At 52.2% G+C, this 23,302-nt stretch overlaps 1 protein-coding gene across 1 annotated transcript; it reads right to left on the bottom strand.

Annotated features, from left to right (window-relative positions):
* Positions 1–878: 878 nt before the first annotated feature.
* On the bottom strand, positions 879–22,488 carry LOC121495405 (zinc finger protein 77-like). Its single transcript, XM_041762820.1, has 4 exons — positions 22,247–22,488; positions 6,210–6,336; positions 4,802–4,982; positions 879–4,389 (listed from the first exon to the last, which is right to left on the bottom strand). The coding sequence occupies exons 1-4, from the start codon at positions 22,247–22,249 to the stop codon at positions 2,694–2,696; spliced, it is 2,007 nt and encodes a 668-aa protein (XP_041618754.1). The 5' UTR covers positions 22,250–22,488; the 3' UTR covers positions 879–2,693.
* Positions 22,489–23,302: the final 814 nt, after the last annotated feature.

Consider the following 23,302-nt stretch of genomic DNA (forward strand, 5'->3'; position numbering starts at 1 on the left):
TTTTTTCAAGATTTTATTTTAAAGTCATCTCTACACCCAACATGGGGCTCAAACTCAACCCAGAAGTTGAGAGTTGCATGCTCTACTGACTAAGCGAGCCAGCCAGGTGTCCCTCAATGCTTATCATCTTGATAAATATGGACCAGGTGGGAAGTATTAGAAAGTTTCTCCTGCCCAACCTTTCCTGTTTCTCAAACGTGGCCCTAACTGGTTTCCACTGCATGCACTTTCCCTCCAACATGAGACACAACAACCAGGAAATGCCTCCCTGGTGCTGAGGGACAAAACCACTGAAATAGGAAAGCCTGACTCTTGATCAGTGATGCTTTTGAAGAATGATCTTGAGCAAAAGTGGGAAATGTGAAAATAAAGGGAATAACACCAAAATAGAGGGGGTAGGCTGGCAGGAGAAAGTCTCATGACCTAGCACCGATTGTCAACTCCACACTCAAAAGAAAGAGACAGGGACACCTGGGTGGCTTGGCGGTTTAGCGCCTGCCTTCAGCCCAGGGCATGATCCTGGAGTCCCAGGATCAAGTCCTACATCGGGCTCCCTGCATGGAGCCTACTTCTGCCTCTGCCTGTGTCTCTGCCTCTCTCTGTGTCTCTCATGAATAAATAAATAAAATCTTTTAAAAAAATAAGAAGAAAGAAGAGACACCTTATAATTCAATGCTTCTTTAGCTAGTGCTTTACCATCCACCAGGAGGAAGTGAGTTTTTCTCCGACAGTAACAGCCTAGCCAATGACACTGTCACAACTCAGGCAATGAAAGGACACTACACTTGAACTCCCAATTCACTACAGTAGGCTATTTGTTATAACAGCCCCTCCCAACTCCCCCTTTCTTCTATTAAAGACCAGTACTCTCCTCTGTCTTCGAGACATGCTGCTATTTTTATTGTAGCATTTCTGTACTAAATTTTAATTCACTGCTATTAACAGATAAACCCTGGTTTTTCCTGGTAAAGGAACCATCAGCCATATTTTTAAGATTAACAGCATTTAGTACTATTCAGAATATATATGGAAAAAAATAATACAATTACAAAAATTAATTACTCCTCTTGCATAACATTTTAACATACCTTCTCAGGTAACGAATCATAAGAGATGGCCCTTAGAAGGGTGTAACAGACTTGAAAACCCAGGTAATAGGCTTTCTAAGAAGTAATATGGAGGATTACATCTCACACACACACACACACCAAAAAAATCCCACTGTTTTGAATCACATATTAGGAATGAAAAAATTAAACACTGAGAAACCACATGTAACAACAGAAAAAAACTAAGCATACAGGGCTTATCTTTTACATAGAAGTCAGCTAGTCAGCCATACGGGAAAGTTCCCACAAGCTGCCAAATACTCTCACAAGTGCTTATTCCAATCATGGAAACATCCAAAAGGAAGAAATACGGGGTCAGTGCAGCCTCTCTACAGTGCAAAGAGGGAAGGAGGTTTCCTGTATCTGTGGGTGCAGCATTAAATCTGTCAGCAGGGTGGCAGGACACAGATCTATCCTGAGAGGGACAAGATGTTTACCACAGAAACCATGTATTAGGAAAAGCATGGGAGATGAAGGGGTGCCAGGATGAGAGGGATCCCTACACCTAACAGGCTGAAGAGGTGGCCTCGTGGACATGAAGAGCCACAAGGCAACACAAGGATCTGTGTGGGCCTGATAACCAAGACAGTCCATCCCGGGAGAGCTCATGGAGAAGTCTCTGGAATATGCTACCTAACAGAACCATCGAACATATGTTAGGTTGATGGCTGTTCCAGATGACAGACCAGAAGTCAGGAAAACATGCCATGACCCAGGCCCATTTGGGTCCCCATGCAGTTCTGTCTCCTGCTGGCATAGAAGAATGGAAAACCATGGCTCTTTCACGAGGTTTCTCTCCTCAGGGCCTTCATCTCAGAACCACACAGAGGACGACTCTGCAACATAGGGTCTCCTGCCTCACCATGTTCACAATGAAATCCAGGAGAATCAACCAGATGCTAGCTTTCATCTTCACGCCACATGGTTTCTCTTCTTAACTCATCCTGACTGATGAACAACCAAGGTGAAGGGTGATCAGCAGAAATCAAAATATGAACATAATTAGAGTAGACTGTCCTCTTACAACATCCTGCACATTTACTAATTTCTGTAAGGAACACAGGTGTGGTATACAGCAGCGATGAGCAAATGTGAAAATACATCTTTCAATAATAAAGATTGAAATGAAAAGTAGATATGGAGTCGGAAATTCCAGTATCCACAACAGAAGGCAAGATATGTATACAAATCACTTATCACTCCTGGGTCCAAAAGACATTGTAATAGAAAAGAGACAAGTTTTACAGAATCATAGTTTTTTTTTTCATGTGTGAGATAACAAAATATATTTCATACAAAAGACAGGTAAGGGAATATCTTATCTCAGTGTTCTCATCAGAAACATGCAGTGGAAATAAATACAGTAGAGATCCTTGTTATGGACGAGGCACTTATAAGGCACAACCATATTTATAACAAATACAGATTTGCTGTCCAGCCCTGAGTTTTTATATACAAAATAATTGAGGTGCTATATCTGAAGGTTTTCCAACATTGCTTACATTCATAAGGTTTCCTGCCAGTGTGTCTGATTGGATTTACAGATTTTAAGGAAGAATGAAGGCTTTCCCACTGTCCTCATATTCAGAGTTTCTCCCCAGTGTGAGTCCTCACATGTGCTCGCAGGTTTGTGGGATACCGGAAGGCCTTTCCACACTGCTGACATTCATAGGGTCTCTCCCCAGTGTGAGTCCTCACATGCGCTCGCAGGTTTGCAGGATACCTGAAGGCCTTCCCACACTGCTGACATTCATAGGGTCGCTCCCCAGTGTGAGTCCTCACATGTACCCGCAGGTTTGCAGGACACCTGTAGGCTTTTCCACACTGCTGACATTCATAGGGTCTCTCCCCAGTGTGAGTCCTCACGTGGGCTCGCAGGTTTACAGGATACCAGAAGGCTTTCCCACACTCCTTACATTCATATGGTTTCACCCCACTGTGTTTTCTCACATGTACTTGAAGGGAGGAGTGACAACTGAAGGCTTTTCCACAGTGCGGACATTCATAGGGTCTGTCCTCAGTGTGCGTCTTCACATGTGCTCTCAGGTTGGCTGGATACCAGAAGGCTTTGCCACACTGCTGACATTCATAGGGTTTCTCCTCACTGTGCGTTCTCACATGTTTTTGTAAGGATGAGGACCAACGGAAGGCTTTCCCACACTGTGTACATTCGTAACGTTTCTCCAAACTGTGTGCTCTCACGTGTCCTTGAAGGGAGGAGTGACGAGTGAAGGCTTTCCCACACTGCTGACACTCAAAGGGCCTCTCCCCCGTGTGTGTCCTCACGTGTTCCTGAAGTGATGTGGAACTACTATAGGCTTTCCCACACTCCTTACACTCATAGGGTTTCACTCCAGTGTGCATTCTCACATGTCTTTGAAAATATCGAGGATGTCTGAAAGCCTTCCCACACTGCTTACATTCATAGGGTCTCTCTTCACTGTGCGTTCCCACATGTTCCCGAAGGGATAAGGAACAACTGTAGGCTTTCCCACATAACGTACATTCATAGGGTTTCACTCCACTATGTGTTCTCACATGTCTTCTGAAGTATTTGGGACAACTGAAGGCTTTCCCACATTGTTGACACAGATAAGGTCTCTCTCCAGTATGCGTCATCATATGTCCTTGCAGGGATGCAGGATATTTGAACGTCTTCCCACACTGCTTACATTCATAGAGTTTCTCTCCACTGTGCGTTTTCACATGTTCTCGAAAATATGAGAGGCAACTGTAGGCTTTCCCACACTCTACACATTCATAGGGTCTCTCCCCAGTGTGGGTTCTCATGTGACGTGTAAGATAGGACTGATACATAAAGGTTTTCCCACACACATCACACACATGGACTCTCTGTTCACAGTGACCTTGCACATGACCCTGAAAGGTTGACGTGCAAGTGAAAGTTTTTCCACATTTCCCGCACTCTAAAGATTTTTGACTACCCAGACTATTTGAGTATCTCTTAGGTGCTCTCCCAATGTCCTGATGTTCATAAGGTTTCCTCACAAGATCTGCATCCACCTGAGTGCTGAGGCTCAAGACGCCGCTACAGGCTGGCCCACATTCCTCACAGGGATTAAGCTTGTATCCAGGGTGAAATATTTGTGGGTTCTCAAGGAAAGAACCATCTCTGAAGACTTCTCTACACTTAGCACATTCACAGGATTTCTCTCCAGCAGGACAATCTTCGTGCACAGTAAGACCTGTAATCTGGTTTACGGTGTCTCCACCTTGATTACCTTCATTGCTCTCACAGACACGCTCCAGCAAATGACTTCTGTTCAAAACAGGAAGGCACACTGTTAGGCAAAAATGATTATAACCAATCTCTTAATTAAAGATCTACTGATGTTTATTAATGATTATTTGGCTACCTAATGACCAATTCCAAGGAACGGACGTGTTTGTGGCACCATCTACACTGCTACAATGTAGAAGAAGCTAAATGCTCAAAATAAGGGACCAATAATAACTGTGACTGTCAGCATTGCTGACATGTGGGTTTTGCTGATAAATGTTATGAAATGAGTTATATTTCTAATGATCAATATGTACATCACATTTATATAGATCTTGTATTGTGTAATTCCGACTACAAAAATGTTGAGCGCTAGGTTTACATTTTTTAATTTCAAGTTAGTCTAACAATTTGCCAAGATCCCCCTTTCTCCTATGGGAGAGGCACTCACCTCAGACACCTCTCCTGGGATTGGAACTGATCTCCAATATTATGAAACACTCGGCTTTCTCCAAAAAGAGCCCAGGAATCATTTCTTGTAAATCTTACTATTTTCTCTTCACTGGATAGTTCACTCTCCAAAATATTCAGCTGAGTTCTTGATCCACAAGGTTTAACTTGAGTGCAACAATCTGCAAGAATTGGTACCATAATTGAATTTCTTGGGAATGGTCTGATGTTTAAAGGTAAGAAAATAGACCCTATGTGGCTTTCCATTCACATACTGATCCCAAATGTAAATGAAGTTCATCAGGAAGAATGAACATGTGACCAAAGAAAAATTCTGAGGACCCTAGTGATTTGGGACTTTGGCAATAAGAGGAGAAATATATGAAAAAGCAGCCCATCTGCAAAAAAATATTTCAAAATATACGGAGACTAATGTGGAGAGAAGTATTATCAGAAAAGCAAAGTAGGAAGGAACTGGGCAAGATCCATACATCCACATGCCACCTCTAAGAGGAATACAAAAAGGCTTGCCACATGGGCAAGGGTAGAAGAAAGTTCGAACAGGGAAGCCAGGTGAATGACAGACATCACTCTTCTCCAACAAGGACTGAGTCATGTTTCTAATGCTCATATCCAAATGCCATTCCCTTCTCCAGAACCTGGTCCAATCGAGGGTTCCTGGACTGTCCTGAAGGCACAGAGGCCCTCGGTGAAGCCTGCCTGCACTGCCCCAGCTGCCGCCGGGAGGTCAGATGGTGTGTGTGCCTCCTGCCCTGCCCTGGAGAACAGCTCAGCATGAGGGAGGATTTGAAGGGCAACAAGCAATATGGAAATGGACCGTTAATTTGGTCTTCAAGGTCACTGAAGATGATGAAGTGCAAGGCTAACTGCAGCATGACTGCCATGAGAAATGTGTATTAATCTCAGTGTATCCTCCACAAAGAAGTACTCACTGCCCCAGAGCAACACCAGAGACCATTCTCACACTGATAAAATTAGACAGTCTGACTTTGATCCAGAGCAATAGTCAATTTATTACATGAGGGATCCCTGGGTGGCTCAGCGGTTTGGCTCCTGCCTTCGGCCCAGGGCATGATCCTGGAGTCCTGGATCGAGTCCCGCATCAGGCTCCCTGCATGGCGCCTGCTTCTCCCTCTGTCTGTGTCTCTCCCCCTCTCTCTCTCTGTCTCTCTCTCTCTCATGAATAAATAGATAAAATCTTTAAAAAAATGTATTACATGAAACTGTTTTCACAGAAAAGGTATGTGACTTGAGGTAGGTTCCATGAAGGCTTGGACCATGTCTGTCTCTTCCCCAATGTATTCCCATTCCTTGGCCCCAATAATACTGGACACTTATAAGAAACATTTTATCCTAAAAGACCAGTGAAGGGATGGAGCCATCCTTACCCACTGCAGCCAGGTTCCTGCAGGTCTCCAGCATCACATCTCTGTAAAGCCTCCTCTGACCATGATCCAGCAAAGCCCACTCTTCTGGGGTGAAGTACACGGCCACATCCTCAAAGACCACCGAGTCCTGAAACATACCACAGATTCAATTGCAGTAATGCTCCATCCTCACCCATGTGTGTGGGATGATTGGGTGGGGGGTGACAGCCAGGGAACTGTACTCCATTCCTAGGACCCGAGTCACACGTGTGTGGGAAGTGACAACACACAAGGGGATCCACTGCAGTGCACTCAGTGATGGGACAGGCTAGGAACCTGAAGCAGAGGGTGATGACAGCAGCCGATACAGGCGTACACACACCCAAATATTATTTTTACTAAGACAGAGCAAGATCTTTTTTTTTTTAATTTTTTTTAATAGAAACATCTTTTTTTTTTTTAATTTTTATTTATTTATGATAGTCACAGAGAGAGAGAGAGAGGCAGAGACACAGGCAGAGGGAGAAGCAGGCTCCATGCACCGGGAGCCCGACATGGGATTCGATCCCGGGTCTCCAGGATCGCGCCCTGGGCCAAAGGCAAGCGCTAAACCGCTGCGCCACCCAGGGATCCCGACAGAGCAAGATCTGAGCAGACCAGTATAGTAAGAACGAAAAATGTCATTCAGACAACACAGAAATCGGAAGATACATCTTCGACTTGCTCAAAGATGATTACTGCCTTATCAGCTCCAAGAACTAGAACCAATGTGAGGATGCCGTGGACACGGATTCCAGTGCTGCTCTCACCCTGGAAGGCAACAAGGTCAAGGAGCCTGGTGCAGTCCCTCTATTCCAACACAGGCAGACACGACCCTTTCCCTGGATTAGGTGGACTCTGGGCATGGACCCAGGGAGGGCCAGGGGGCCTGACACTCCTGGTGTGTAACAGGAGTTCTGGTTCTTGAAGAAACTTGGAAATCAGCAGGGCCTCTCCAGTATACACCCTAGTGCCCAGAATTCAAGGAGAAAGACACCAGAAAGAAGAGCCCCTGGGGGATTGATGGTAACAGAGTCACTGTGACCTTAACAGAGAAAGAAAATAAGGCTAATTCATAACTTCAGAGCAACAAGGTATGACCCCACACTCGTGAAATAGAGTAAATTTTTTTTCAAAAAAAAAAAAAACAGACATTGTTTAAACAAAAACTGTGTCTCAATACCTAATGGAAAAAAAAAAAAATCCGAACCATATCACCTAATAGGAAGGCAAATTCTACTTCAATCATGGTTTTAAGTGGGGTTTGCTTATCACACATCTGATAAGTCCTGTATTTTAAATATGCCTTAAAAATTCATATGACAATGAAGAAAAATTAAACACATGATATGAAGAAAAAGAATGTGATGAAATAATGGGCAAAGAATATGAGCACTCTTGCAAGGAAGATATGAAGTGGCCAATAGTTTCAGGAAAAGACACTAGATATTAGTCATCAGGGAAATGCACATCAAACCACAAGCAGATACCCCTCCAGACCCACTGCAATGGCTATAAAGCTGGACAAGTAAGTGCTGGTGAGGATGTGAGGGAAGGGGGAACTCTCGTGCACTTCTGCTGCTGGGGATGTAAAATGGTGCGGCCACTTTGGAAGAGCCCGGCGCATCCTCGAAATGATGAACGTACTGTTACCACACAATACAACAATTCCACCCCTGGTATCAGTCTACCCGAGACAGTGAAGATGAGCACAAACAACTAATTCACACATACTCTAAGCAGCGTGACTGATAACAGCCAACAAGTGACAACCGCCCAAAGCCCACCAACCCTCTGAAAATAAATAAGAGACACAACTAAAATGGAATCAGGGGGCCAGACCTGGAGCTTCCACCAGTACCACTCATCCTGTACCACACTCATTAGTAAGAGACCACCTTGGACACATACTGCCCCAGCAGGAGAAAGGAAGGTTCCTCCCTCCCTGGCAACAGCCCAGCCAATAAGATAGTCACAGCTCAACCAATGACAGTCACAGGCTAGCCAATGGGAGACAGTCACAGCCCACCCTATGAGAAAACACTATACATGGAAGCCCCAGTTTGCTCCAGTGGATGTCTTGTTAGGAACAGCCCATCCCAATATCCTCTCTCCTCCTTTATAAGAGGTCCGCCCTTTGTTCTCCAGACTTGCCTGTGGTTTTACATACAGAATTGCAAATCTCCACTATTACCAAATAAACCCATTTTTGCTAGTATAATAACTAGTAGATTTATTTTTTAGGTTATGATGATCAGTCTTTACATGACAATTACAATCAACTCCAAATTGCCTTTAAAGAAAATTCTGGTTGGGCTCAGTGGTTAAGTGTCTACCTTTGGCTCAGGTCATGATCCCAGGGTTCTGGGATCAAGTCCCACACTGAGCTCCCCACGGGAAGCCTGCTTCTCCCTCTGCCTGTGTCTCTGCCTCTCTCTGTGTGTCTCTCATGAATAAATAAAATCTTTAAAAATAAAGAAAATTCTGGTCTTCCTGTAGACATGGAATCCACCTAGGTAACATTTAAGTCTATGTTTATTAAAGAGCAGAACCAGTATCTTTTTCTTTTAGTTAAAAGGACCAGGACAGAATGTGAAAATATGTCCACTGCAGATTTTATTTGCCAAAGCACTCATACATATCCTAAATGAGTCACCTAAAAGACTGTTAATTTTTTAATTAATTTTATTTATTTTTAAATAATAAAAATATTATGTTTAATATTTTTAGCACCAAAAGCAGGCACTAAGCCACTGAGCCACCCAGGGATCCCCAACTAATTTTATTTAAATTTTTTTTTTTTTATGATAGTCACAGAGAGAGAGAGAGAGGCAGAGACACAGGCAGAGGGAGAAGCGGGCTCCATGCACCGGGAGCCCGACGTGGGACTCGATCCCGGGTCTCCAGGATCGCGCCCTGGGCCAAAGGCAGGCGCCAATCCGCTGCGCCACCCAGGGATCCCTAATTTTATTTTAAAAAGTAGACTCCACACCCCACATGGGGCTTGAACTCACGAACCTGATATCAAGAATTGCACACTCTACTGACTGAGCCAACCAGGAGCCTCAAGACCACTAAAATTCTTAATTTTCAATTCTAGCAAATGGAGGTTCCTAAACAAAAACAAAGCCTGACTAGTTTCTCGAATTTTTGCAGAGGATCAGGACATTAGAAAAAAAGATTACTACCAACCTAAGCGCTCCCACAGCTGCATCCCTGCAGCCAGCCTTTCCAACATCCTCCTCATTCCCAATGATGGTGCTCCAGGGAACCACAGGGATCCTTCCCAGTCTTCCCCTGTAATCAGCTTGAAGAAACCACTCCCCACCCTGGGAATGACTCACTCCGTGTCCTTGCTGACAGGCAAACAGCCCCAACCTAGGAGGTCTACAATACAAAGAGCAGGGATCTCTAACGAACCTCAACAGGTTCCTGTCTCTGAACTCACTCCCTTTTGTCTAGATCCTTTGAGAGCTACACCATTTTCTACTTAGTTCCTATGCCTGTAGTCATTTAATTGGGCGGACACTTTTTAAAAAGGTGTCTTTGCCCTAAAAAGGGGAAATAATTCTAATTCTAAATAATTCTAATCCCTAAAAAGGGGGACAACAGTGGTCAAAATAGACAACCAAAGGAAATAAATGACCCTTCCACATCTTTCATCTGCTCCATCTCTGACACACTATAGTGGAGTCTAGGGACATTGATCATTTGTCTTCATGAGATCACCTACCATCCTCTTTCTGGGCAAAATCTTCAACTGATGTTGGCGAAATTCACACTGTGCCTCCCATCACGATTAAAATAGAACTCTCAGGGGTCCCTGGGTGGCTCAGTGGTTTGGCACCTGCCTTCAGCCCAGGGCGTGATCCTGGAGCCCTGGGATCAAATCCTGCGTCGGGCTCCTTGCATGGAGCCTGCTTCTCCCTCTGCCTGTGTCTCTGTCTCTCTCTCTTTCTGTATCTCTTATGAATAAATAAATACAATATTAAAAAATAAAAATAAAAATAAAATAGATCTCTCAACGTGTCTCCCCAGAATCAATCAATATCCTATAAATAAAGAAGCTCTTAATGGCATCAAGCTCATAATAGAAAATTACAAGCCTCAGAGGCTCACCATCCCCTGCACTACTCCCTGTAATGGTCTGTTTTTACCTGGGAGAAAACCCAGTGGCCAAAGATGGAGGTTTGTCTAGAACCTCTGAGCTCTATTACCATTGTTAACCCTTGGCACCCTGTTCTTCCTAACACCCATATGCTACTGACTCAGTTTCTAATTTATGCACATTCCAGGAGGAATACATGACTCCAGGTTTTTATCAACAGAATAAAAAAATTTCCCCACATCTGAAAACTGCCAATATTCAATTGGCTACTTTTAGACCTAGGGTCCTGGTTTAGAGCCGTCAGACAATTTGCAATTTTCATGTTAGTTTTGCTTTTATAATTGTTGCCTGTCAAAATGTTTTAAAAATGATATATCCATCAAGGAGATAATCTCCAACGCTTACCAACTTGATAAATAGGGACCAAAGATGAGAAATGCCTGAGACTCCTCCACTCTAATCTTTCTTGTTACTCAGTTATGGCCTTAACTGGTTTCCAACTGCTATGCACTCCCCTGTGACATGGGACATCACAACCAGGAAAGGTCTTTCCTGGCACCAAGGAACAAAACCACTAAACATGGAAAACCAACTTGTAAAAAAAAAAAAAAAAGAAAAGAAAGAAAGAAAAAGAAATCGACTTGTAATCAATCACTGATGCATTTGAGAAATTTTTTAAAGATTTTATTTATTCAGAGACACCTGGGTGGCTCAGCGGTTTAGTGCCTGCCTTCGGCCCAGGGTGTGATCCTGAGTCCTGGGATCAAGTCCCACATTGGGCTCCCCACATGGAGCCTGCTTCTCCCTCGCCTGGGTCTCTGTCTCTCTCTGTGTGTCTCATGAATAAATAAATAAAACTTAAAAAATATTTTATTTATTCATTTGAGACAGAGAGAGAGAGAGCATAAGCAGGAGGGGAAGGGGAGGAAGAGGGAGAAGGAGACTCCCCGCTGAGCCAGAAGCCCAATATGACTGATCCCAGGACCCTGAGATTATGACCTGAACCATCTGAGTCACCCAGGAGCCTGAGAAAAGATCCTTATCAGAGGGAGATGTGTAAAAGCTAATATAGGAAAACCTTGTTGGGAATGGAGTCAGGAGGGGCGCCTGGGTGGCTCAGTCAGAAGCCTGGGCTTCTGACTCTTGATTTTGACTCAGGTCATGCTCTCAGGGTTGTGAGACTGAGCCCTGCATTGGGCTCAATGCTCAGCAGGGAGATTCTCTCTCTCTCCCTCTGCTCCTACCCCAGCTGTGCTCTAAAATAAAACCAAAAAAAAAAAAAAAAGAAGAGAAGACTGGAGTCAGGAGGCCAGCAGGTGGGGCTCCCGCACCCTACCACTCAGTCAACTGCAGACCCAACAGCAAGAGAAGGACCTTGCAGTTGCAAGTGGATACCACTCTACTAGGGCAACAGGAGGAAGGTTATTTTCCCACATGGCAACAGCCCAGGCACTGAGAGACCATCACAACTCAGCCAATGAGACACAATAACACTTCCAAGCCTGCACCAATGGACTTCTTGTTTGCAACAGCCCCTCCCCAATCCCCAGTTTCCTCTATAAAAGAGCCTCCTCTCCTCAGTTCTCTCTGGCTTTTCTGTGGTTTCACTGTAGCCTGCTTTTCAGAGTTGCAATTCTCACCTATTCCAGAATGAACCCATTTTTGCCTGCAAAGTTAATAACAGTTTCACTTTGAAGGGTAACAGCTCCTTTCTTTTTTTTTTTTTTAAGATTTTATTCATTTATTCATGAGAGACAGAGAGAGAGAGAGAGGCAGGGACACAGGCAGAAGGAGAAGCAGGCTCCATGCAAGGAGCCCAACGTGGGACTCGATCCTGGGGCTCCAGGATCACAGCCTGGGCCAAAGGTAGGCACCAAACCGCTGAGCCACCCAGGGATCCCCAACAACTCATTTCTTAGGCATATTCATACAATGGAATATTATTCAGCAATGAGCAGAATGAAGTACTGATCCAGGACACAAAACCAATGAACCCTGAAAACATTCACAGGCTTCACAAAGACCACACGTGGTAAGACGTCATTTCTACACAATGTACAAAATAAGCAAATCAATAAGAGAGGAAGACTAATCAATTGTCTAGAAGCCAGGGCTGGGATGCACTAGAATGTCACGTGACTACCACTACATGCAGATTCTCTTTATGGAATTAATAAAATATTTAGAAATGAGAATGTGAGGATGGCTGAACAATTCTGTAAATACGATCAATACCACGGAAGTTTATACTTTAAGCAGATAAAACATCATGGTGTGTGGTCCATACCTCAGTTAGAGCTATTACAAAAATAGTCGTAGAGGGGTGTCCAGGTGGCTCAGTTAAGGTTGAGCATCCAAGGGAGATATATGTACAATTAAATTAAAATAGAATAAAGATAAAATAGAATAAAATACCCATCATTTGCTTCAACGTGCATGGAACTGGAGGGTATTATGCTGAGTGAAATGAGTCAATCAGAGAAGGACAAACATTATATGGTCTCATTCATTTGGGGAATATAAATAATAGTGAAAGGGAATAGAAGGGAAGGGAGAAGAAATGGGTAGGAAATATCAGAAAGGGAGACAGAACGTGAAGGCTCCTAACTCTGGGAAACGAACTAGGGGTGGCGGGAGGGGAGGAGGGTGGGGGTGGGGGGGACTGGGTGACGGGCACTGAGGGGGGCACCTGACGGGATGAGCACCGGGTGTTATTCTGTATGTTGGCAAACTGAACACCAATAAAAAATAAATTTATTATTAAAAAATAAATAAATAAAATAAAATAAAATACAAGTACTTCAGAGCCGCAATGGCCTTTGTGGGGAACGTCGATCTCGGCCTGCCCCAACCTGTTTCATGGATGACTCCTCAGGAAGTCCTGACCCTGAAACCCCGAACGGGACACACGTCGTGACCGGCGCCGGAGACCTGCAAACACGACCAGGCGGCTCGTGGGGCTCCCAAGAGCCTGTTTGGCACTTGACGGAGGCAAAGCGCTGAGGGCACAAAGGGCTTCTGAGCTCGCCCCACGTGCCGCCCCGGGGCTCCTGCCGGCTGGGCCCCCCCTTCCCACCCGCCGGCCGACCCCTGCCTCTGGCCCCGGCCTGCTCCCGCCTCGCCGCAGCCGATCACGCCCGGCCCGTAGAGACCGGCCCGAAGCCCCCAGCCCGGGCCGCCACCCGCGCTGCCCCCCGGCGTCCGGGCTCTGCGGGGAGGGGCGCGGCGCTGCCGGCCGCGTGGGGTGACCCTGGCCCCGGAGGGACACAGGCCGCGAACGCCTGGGAAGACTCGGCAACCCTGAGCAGCCAGTGTAGCTCCTGCGGTCGCCCAGGGGGACCCAGAGCCCAGGCGCCCCGGGCCTGCGGCCTGTCGGGCCTCCCGGGGACCCGGGTCTTTCGGCCCCAGCGGAACCTCCCGCACCGGCCGGGCCGGGCTCCTTCCTCCACTTCCAAGCACCAGGAGGGGCCGGGCCGGCCTCGGCCTAGGCGGCTGCTGCCCCACAGGCAGCCCCGGCGCTCCCGTCTGGCCACCAGGGCCCCTGGCGCCCGTCGCCTCCAGCTGCCACTAAGCTGCGGAGAGCAGGCACATCTGCCGGGAGACTGTCCCCAGCTTGGCCCCCAGGCGCGGCGCCCTGCCCCCGGCCAGTCCCCATCCCTCGGCCCGGCCGACCGCGTGGGGCAACCTGCCAGGTGGGGAAGCGCGGCCTGCCCCCCTCGACCTGGACCTCCCCGCTGGAGGCCACCCCCCCCCCGGGGCTCCCACGGCGGCCTCCCCGTGAACCACGGCAGGTCCGTGTCCTGATGTCCAGGCCCGGGGCAGGGTGGCCGTTCCCACTGGCCCCGCACCCCGATCCACTCACCGCACTCGTTCCTCACAAAGGGTCACGCGGGAGCTTCATGCTCCCAGGAGGGGAGGTCACTGCACAACCGGACAAAAGGGACTGAAAATACCTCACGGGGGAAGAAAGGCCCCGGACACCTCTCACCTGCTCCAGCCCTGACCGCCCACCGCCCCGCCCCCTCTCGGGGAAGTCCCCCGCTGACATCGGCAGGACCCCCCGGCGCGTCCCATGAACTCGGGATAATCCCTCAAAGCTCTGCCAGGAATTAATCAGTTCCCGTAAGTAAAGAGGCCGCAAAGGCATCAAGCCCATAAAGGAAGATGACAAGCCTCAGAGGCTTCTGGTCCCATGACACGGGCACCAACCCTGTAGCCACCCCACCTGTGACAAAACCCAAAGCCTGGCACCCTGCTCTTCCCAACTCCCACACGCTGACATCCCTTCCCACCGAAGGAACAAACTTTCCACATAAAGAAACCACGCAGCACGTCTCTCTGGTCCGGCTGGTAAGACGGCCGCTTGCCTTGCTTTCATTTGGAAGGAACAGAACTGGGGATCCCTGGGGGGCTCAGCAGTGGCGCGTCTGCCCTCGGCCCAGAGCGTGACCCCGGGGTCCTGAGATCGAGTCCCAAGTCGGGCTCCCCGTAGGGAGCCTGCTTCTCCGTCTGCCTGTGTCTGCCTCTCTCTGTCTCTCATGGATAAACAAAAATCTTAAGAAAAAGAAAAAGAAGGAAAGGAAAGGAAAGGAAAGGAAAGGAAAGGAAAGGAAAGGAAAGGAAAGGAAAGGAAAGGAAAGGAAAGAAAGGAAAGAAAGGAAAGGAAAGAAAGGAAAAGAAAAGAAAAGAAAAGAAAAGAAAAGAAGAAAGAAAAGAAAAGAAAAGAAAGGAAGGAACAGAACTACACGTGGACATTCAGGCCCAGGGCTGCACAGTCGTCCTGATTTCCGGAGTCGTAACAGCCCATCTGGGGTGGGAAGTCCGAGCAGGGTCTACTTTGCTGTAACACCTGGATGAGGCTCTTCTCTGCGCCCCCTCAGGCCCCTTCACAGGAACACAGGATCCACCTGTTTCGTCTGTTTGCCCTCACAGGCCAGCAAGTCTCCAAAGAAAACCTGCAGGTTGTTCTCAACCTCAGGATCCATACACAGGGCGTCTCACCCGGGAACAGGCCCCAAGTGGGGCCGCGTGAGACCCCTCGGGACCGCGAACCGCCCACAGCTCACCTCCAACTCCCCACACGACCCGCGGGAAGCGCCTCCCACGGACGCAGGGTCCCTGGGCTAGGGGTGGCTCCTATTTCAAACCTGAAAACGGCGGGGGCCCCAGGCTGGCTCAGTCGGCGTGCACGGGCTCAGAGATCACCTACACACACACACACACACACACACACACGCACACGCACACGCACACGCAGAAAGACAAGGATGAAATGAAATAAATAAAAGTTGAAAGGGTACACAGGGGGGGATCCCTGGGTGGCTCAGTGGTTTGGTGCCTGCCTTTGGCCCAGGGTGCGATCCTGGGGTCCCAGGGTCAAGTCCCGCATGGGGCTCCCTGCTTGGAGCCTGCTTCTCCCTCTGCCTGGGTCTCTGCCTCTCTCTCTGTATCTCTCATGAATAAATAAATAAAATCTTGTTTAAAAACAGAAAAAGAAAAAGAAAAGAAGGGGCGCCTGGGAGGCTCAGTGGGTTGACCATTCCAACTCCTGGTTTCAGCTCAGGTCATGACTTCAGGGTCATGAGCTCGAGCCCCAGGTCAGGATCTGTGCTGAGCACGGAGCTCACTCACGATTCTCTCTCTCCCTCTCCGTCAGCCCCTCCCCACGCCCCCACGCTCACGTTACCCCCCCCCCCCCGCCAACAAAACTGAAACCCTGCCCTAGGAAACCACAGGCAGACACCTGTCTTCGTCCAAAGGGATGTTTTCCCCAAATGATATTTTACAAAATTGATAAGAGATACCCAACAACTAGCTCCAGAGAGAGGCAAAGAGTATTGCAATCTAGTCCTCCTCAGCCCAGTGAAGAAGTGTTTTGGACCAAATAACAATCTCGCCCCACCAGAGATCCCATAGTTCCCTCCACTCATCGCGGGACGTGCGTGAACCCACCCACCGGAACAACCCAGCCGTGTTCTTTTTTTTCCCCCGGCCGTGGTCAGTAACCGTACTAGTGCAGAAACGTTAACGAGGCCACAGAGTGCCCAGCTCCCGGTCCCAGCCGTCTACATAAACGGGGGTCCCACCTCTTGTGTGGACAGGAGGACACTGTGGTCACCATTTGTGTGTCTTCTCACGGGGCAGAAGCCTTCGTGTAGACAGTCCAGGGCCTGTCCTGCGGCTGCAATTCTCTGAGATCGTGCCTGCCTGGCGAGCAGCTCTCACCCCTCAGGGTGACCAGAGCACCCATGTCACCAGCCAGGTGATTCGACAGGTCCATTCCATTTGGCCGGGTTTACACCATCACTTTGCGAACCATCCACAACCCCCGGGCTGAGGGAAGCTCTCAGGGCACTGCTGATACTCAACTGACACGCTCCATAGAGACACACACACTCCCCCCACCACCACCCCCCACACACACAGATCACGTCTGACAGCCCTGCTGTAGGTCCCTCTACATCTACACCCCCCGCCCCCCGGGACCCCCAAACGCCCACCACCAAGATGTCACAGGGCGTCCGATGCACGGCCCCGGCCTCCTCTGACCCTCAGGGGACAAAAGGAGACAAACTTCAATACTGAGAAAGACCGGTCGCTTCTACTGCAAACAGCCACGCTGGGGGAGAGCGGCGTGCACAGCGCCCGGCCCGGGAGGACCACATCGCACCCACCAACCTGCACATTTCGTCCCTGAAAAGCCACCTCCGGCCTCTCCCTAGCTGGGCGGGCCCCCGTGTCGCCACCCTCCAGGGAGGAGGCCCTGGGATGCACCTGCTGCATCTAGACTCGCGGCGAACCCCTGGGGGCCCTGCACACCCCGTGCAGACGGGACAGCGACGACGTCCCGGGGCGGCAGCTGATGACACCTGAGCCACAGGCTTCCCGAGACGTGGGGCCCCGGCCTGGGCTGCTCCTCACTGCGCCTCCTTCTCTCCTTCCCGAACAGACACGCTCCTTGTCTGCCTGTGCAAGACCCAGCGGGAGGGGGAGCCTCTTCGGGGGCCCTGGCCGTTCGGGAACAGGCTCATCGGGATCCCAGGACACAGAGATCGTTCCCTTGCCTTTTCTCAAGTGTCAGAGGGCTCTGAGATCCCAGTCTTCCCTCACCCGAGCTACTAGCCGACGCTGGCTTTGGACCCAAACTCACCCAAACTCACGGTCTCTCAGCACACACCCTTACAGGCTGTCTTACTGGGTAACATGAGTTTGGTTCCAAACAGTTCTTCCAAGAAAAATAGTTTCAAAACAGGTTGGAAGTTGTGCTACTTTGGCAAACACGTCACCAGCTAAGCCCGTGTCCTCACCTGCCCCGTCTCCGCCCAAAGCCCTGGCCCGTTCTCTCCCCGAGCTCCTGCAGGATCCCCTCTCCCGCTCTCCTGCCGCCCGGAGCAGGGACCCCCAGGAGCCACACAGGACTCCGGGTCTGCCCACAGGGAGGACGTCCTCCCCCAGGTTGGAACAGGTGCCAGTCAACATTTCCGCTGGCTGCCTTCACGCCCGGGGTCCTGGATTAGAACGGTCACATGATCCGGAATTCTGTTCCTCCGGTCTCGTATTTTGTTGCCTGTGAATTTGTGAAACGATGCACCTAACGTGTAGGGGCTCTGCATCTCACGCTCCTGGCGAACACGGAGGGAGGGCAGGTGCCCGCGAGTCTCTCCCCCCGTCCTTCCTTGTTACCCACGTGCGGCCTTACCTGGCTTCCACGGCTCTGCACGTTCCCTGCAACAGAAGACGTGACGACCAGGAGAGGACCTTCCTGGCGCTGAGGGACAAGCCCACCAGTACCGCAGACCTGCCTCTCGCTCAGAGATGCTCCAAGGAAAGACGTTGGTCCAATGAAGGAAATGAAGAACTTCACACAAAGTTCTCTGGGGTGGAGTGGGAGGCCAGCGGGGGGCCCTCCTGCCCTGCCCTGGCCCTCACCGGGGGGCCCCGCAGGAAGCCCAGCACCCTGCAGGTCCACACTACTCTCCCTGGGACTCCACTGCCCCAGCGGGAGGGAGCCAGCCTCCGCCTCCCTCCACCGCCCACCACCGTCCAGCCACTGAGGAGCCCCTGGACTTCCACCTGTTCGTTTCCTCCAAGACCTTTGTGTTTCCACAGCCACCCTGGCTCCTCCTTTCCCCTGTAAAAGAGCCTTCCCCCCCCCATTCCAGAAATTGCCTGTGGTTTTGTGACCTCACACTCCACAATGGCAATTCTCTGCTATTCCGGAACAAATTTGGTTTTGATGGTAAAATAACCAACAGTTTTCATTTTAAAGTTACCAGTGATTGGAACGGTTGGCAGTAACAGTGAAGGATGGACAGATGCCCTGATGGAAAACAGCGGAAAGCACGGACACCTCCCTCTGCCCTGATTCTGGCAAGTGGATCTACGCACAGCAGGTGCTCCCGGGCAGGGGCAGAGAGGGTGACGCTTGGACGCAGGGGCCGGGAGGACTGGCTGTCTACAGGGGAACAGGGGTCCTTTCCCTTGGCAACTTTACGGGCAACAAGCGATCCTGGGGATTTATTTCACTGTCGTGGAAACAAGCAGAACACACAAGGAGGAGGTTCCAGCAGGTGTGTTTACGCCTGAGCCATGGAAGGGTTCTCTCAGGGCACAAAAGGGTGATCAACACAGGAAGACACGGGGAAGGCCAAGTGTAGTAAACACGTGGAGAGTCCATCCACGCAGACTCGCAGGCTACAGGGGACAACACGCTGGAAACTCTTCCACAGGAGGCGGAACCCCACCCATGAGGATGCTCCGCCCTAGTGGGGATCAGAGGAGCCCACGGGGGACCCCAAGGAGATCCTGCGTCCTGCCCTCCAGCTGGACATGAAGCTGCATAACCCGCAGTGCCCGAGGGCCAGGCATCGGCCCACGTGAGATTCACGCACCACATCCGCGTTTCTCTATAAATTTTAACTTCCCCTTGATCTACGATATGCAATTTTCTGCAGGTGTAAATAATTAATACGGGTTTACACCCAGAGACCAAACAAGACCGACGCAGCATGCTGACAACCCCGAAGCATGGACTTGGGACCTCGGGCTCATGAGGCCCAGGAGGGAGGAGCTCACGGGGTGACCCGAGTCGAGGGCACCTGCCCAGCGACACAGACCAGGGCTGAGCAACCACACAGCAGCCATGACGTCCGCAGGGACACTGCCGACATTCACCGGCATCTTCAACAGGGCACAGTCAGGTGACACCGCCTGGTGGTGGACACGTGTCCAGCGGCCATCAGGAAGGGGCAGGACACGGGTCACCTAGGGGGCAGCACACGGGTAGATGCTAACACACGAGAATTCAAAGAGCCAAGTCCTGCAAATGTGGCCACATGACAAAAGTCGTATCACCCACGCTGGGCTCACTGGGCAGCAGGAGCCTCTCCAGGAAACACGCGGGAGCAGCAGCAAGTGGGAGCCAGCGCAGGTCAGCCCCCGCTGCACCCACACAGCACCAGAAACCCCAGGGTGGGGGGTCAAGGCCGGTCCCATCACGGGGGCCAGCTCTCCCCGCTGACACTGGTCAGGGTGGCTGCTGCCAGGGAAGGGGGAGGGGACCCTGAGCCGCCGGGGAACGGTTCTGCAGCTCCACACACCCCGCCCCCCCTCAGTGTGGAAACGGCCCCTCCTCCGGGACCCCAATTCTCACCAGGGAGGAAACCCTCAGACTTAGGTGCTGACCCTTAGAGGCTCGCACTCATCAGCCCTTCCCACGGCGCTTGAGCCCAGGGGGCCCCCTCAGCCTGACCTTCACAGACGGCCCCAGTTTGCACAGATCCCCCCTGACTCTACCAACTCTGTGGCTGATGCCAGGACCAGCCGGGAGGGAGCAGCCCCAGGGCAGCCCCAGATCGCCCCACGCTGCAGGCGGGCACGACCCCCCCGGCCCCAGGGGCAGCCTGTCCGCAGCCCTGGGAGCACCTGCCTCCAGCACCTGCGTCCCTGCACCAGGACCAAGCCGCTGACCCACAGCGTGAAGCACAAGGTGCAGAATCGCTGTCCCCGGCCCCCCCCCACTCCCCACCCCCCACCCCGGGCTCGAGGGAACAGGGAGGGAGGCTCGGGCTACGCTGATGGTTTAAATAAACGGGAAATGTTTATCCTTTTCAGAAAACACGCAGTTGTTGACTTTACCGTCGTGGTAACAAATCATAGGTCAGAACCGACCACGTTCAGTTCACAGAACGTCCACGATCTCCGTCCGACCTCCCGCAATTAACCGGAGGGAGACAGGATCGCCCAGTGTCCCAGCGCTGTCCCCGCGTGAACACTCACTAGGATTTGGAGGAATCCTTTCATCCATGAGTCCACCCGCCCGGCATGAAGGTGCGGACCCCCGCACGCGCCCGACCCTCGTGCACAGGGACAGGGTCAGTACCGGGACACCTGCCCCCCACACCCCGGGCACGTTCCCTGGAGAAGCCCCAGAGCCACACAGTCAGCAGGAGGAGGGCAGACCTCACGCCCTCCGCCCTCCACCTCGAGGGGAAGAGGGGAGGCAGGAAGGGGTCGGTCACGCTCCACCTCCACCTGCTGAAGCCCAGGATGGCCCGGGAGGCAGCTGGACAGGGACCAGCCTGCCACCGGGGGCGGGGGGCCTGCGGGTCCCCCCAGAGCCTGTGCTGCTGGCACACAGCAGGTGAGCGGCCCGTGGGCCTGGACAACAGCAGGCTGCAGAGAGGGCCCGGCCCCGGCCGAGGCACGACTCCCAGGGAGGTGGCCCGTCCCTACCAGGGCCGCGCCCCGACCCCCAGATCCGCGCCGGCTCCTTGGCCGGACTAGCGCGGCTGCTTGTCCCGGGCCCACGGGCACCCAGCGCCTGCTGCTCCCACGCAGCCCGGCTTCGCCCTCCTCCGGCCCGCACGTGGGCCTGGGAGCTGCCCTCCGGGAGGCCCACGCAGCACCACGCCGGGTGGCCGGCGCTGTCCTCTCCAGCAACGCCTTTGCCGCCGCTCCTCTGCTCGCCGCACCGCGGGGTCACCGACTCCCCCAGGCCTCCGGCCTCCCCACGGCCCGACTTTGTCTCCCCATCGCCACCTCTGCTGGAGCAGGTGCTCGGATGCAGAACGCGCCACTGCCCACCTGAGCAAAGGAAGCCCGGAGCACAGGGGGGCCGCTCCTGCCAGACCTCCTTTCCGTCCCTGCTCCTCCTGAGGAAAAGCCCTGTTTCTGCCGGACCGGAGGTGCCGGGAGCCTGGGGCCCGAGCAGCAGTCCTGGGAATGGCAAAAACGGAGACGGCCGACCCAAAATGGACTCCTGCGTACCAGGCTCCTTGTCACCAAACCCAGGATTCGCCTGACTGCAGTTTCGGCCTCTCCCAGAAATGGAATGTGACACCAGCCCGGCGGGAATGAGCTGGTCAGGAGCGCCCAGGTCCTGCGGCTGCTAGACCCCGGCCACCCCTGCCGCGGGGACGGAAGGGGACCTGTCACAACCGGCCCCACTTTCTGTCTCACAGTCTCCTGCTCCCACTCCTGGTGCCCGTGAAAGTCCTTCATTTTGTGCAGCTCCTCCGAGCTCCTTCCTGCCCCGAGATGGCACGCTGCCCGGCTCATGAATCACTGAAGAGCGCCCATTACTCAGCTGGATTTTGTTTTCTAGCAGGAACAAGGTGTCCTGAACCACGTACGGATGAGGCTGTGTCAGGGGGAGGGAGGGGCCCCCTCCGCCGCCCCCCGGGGCCCGGAGCCCCTGCCCGCCTGCCCTGGGGTCCCTCCACCGTCTCTGGGATCCCCACCCAGGGGAGGACCCGGCGCGGCCCCGGGGAGGGGGGGGACAGGGCGCTGCGATCCCACCCGCAGCCGAGGGCACAGATCGGGTCACGACCCCCCACCCCGGGGCGGGACCGCCTCCTCCAGCCGGTCCCCGCCGGTTTCCAGCATCCCCTTCCCGAACCCGCGCACTCACCATCTCGCGTCCCGCTCGGGCTGTCCCTGCCACCCGGGCCGCCGAGACCGAGGAGGACGGGACACCGGCGGCCGCGCGAGGCAGGTGCGCACGGGCGCCGGGGCGGCAGCGGAGCGATGGACACGCGGCTGGAGCGCGCCCTTCCCCCGCCCTGATTGGACGGCGCTCCGGGCCTCTGCGCCCTGATTGGACGGCGCTCCGAGCCTCTGCGTCTGATTGGCTCGTCTTCCGGGCACCGCCTCCGGAGCGCGGGCGGGCGGTTAACCACCCGGGGCTTCCACGCCTCGGCCCCGCCCCTGCCGCCCCTGATTGGACAATCCTCCAGGCCCCGCCCTCTGCGTGCTGAGTGACAAGCCGTTCGGACACACGTGGCCGACTGGCCTGGGCTCGGAGCAGATCCGGCTCCCAGCGCTCGGATCTCCGGCTACCTGCGTCTGGCTCCCCGACCGTGAAGTCCTGACTCAGTTTCCCCGCGGAGCTCCCCTTGCTGAGAGCTTGGACCGGCGCTGACATACCGGAGTGGCTGATGAGCCCTAGGGTCAAGGGTTAGCGTGGGGGTAAGGTCAGGGCGTATCTGTGCCTTTTGTTTAAGAACAAACATCCTCAACAATGACGTCACTGCGTGCTGGGAGAGGTCAGTGGGTTTTGACCTGTGACCTTTCACAGCTGGAGGCCCTGACCTCGCTCCCGTTGTTCCCACCTCTGGGGCTTGAGGTTAGCAACCTCGCCCCAACCTTGGGGATTTTGCACCACTACCACCTCCTTCCTATCCACCCCCCTACCCCCCACCCCACCCCCGTCCCCGGAAGTGGGACCCTAGCTCTGCAGCCAGCTGTAGGACCCCCACTCAGCACAGCTGCAGTGTGAAGTGTTAGAATCCTCAGATGTGCACTGTCCTCTTCACAGTCAAGGCCGCAAGACTATAAAGCATCCAAAAGCTTTTATTTGGGGTCCTAGGCATTAGGATCTGGGAGGCACAGAGTCAAAATCCAGTGTGCTCCAAATTGCTAGCAAGGAGTGCAAGCTTATAAAGGCGAAAAATACACAGTTACATAA

Source organism: Vulpes lagopus, chromosome 7, assembly GCF_018345385.1.
Source record: "Vulpes lagopus strain Blue_001 chromosome 7, ASM1834538v1, whole genome shotgun sequence".
Taxonomy (NCBI): Eukaryota; Metazoa; Chordata; class Mammalia; order Carnivora; family Canidae; genus Vulpes; species Vulpes lagopus.

What these genes read in the sequence shown, in the direction of transcription:
- LOC121495405 (XM_041762820.1), bottom strand. An exon ending in CAGGAACCTGGCTGCAGTGG is followed by an intron (nt 4,983 to 6,209) that starts GTAAGGATGGCT and finishes CAATTCTTGCAG; the next exon opens with ATTGTTGCACTCAAGTTAAA. An exon ending in TCCCAGGAGAGGTGTCTGAG is followed by an intron (nt 4,390 to 4,801) that starts GTGAGTGCCTCT and finishes TGTTTTGAACAG; the next exon opens with AAGTCATTTGCTGGAGCGTG.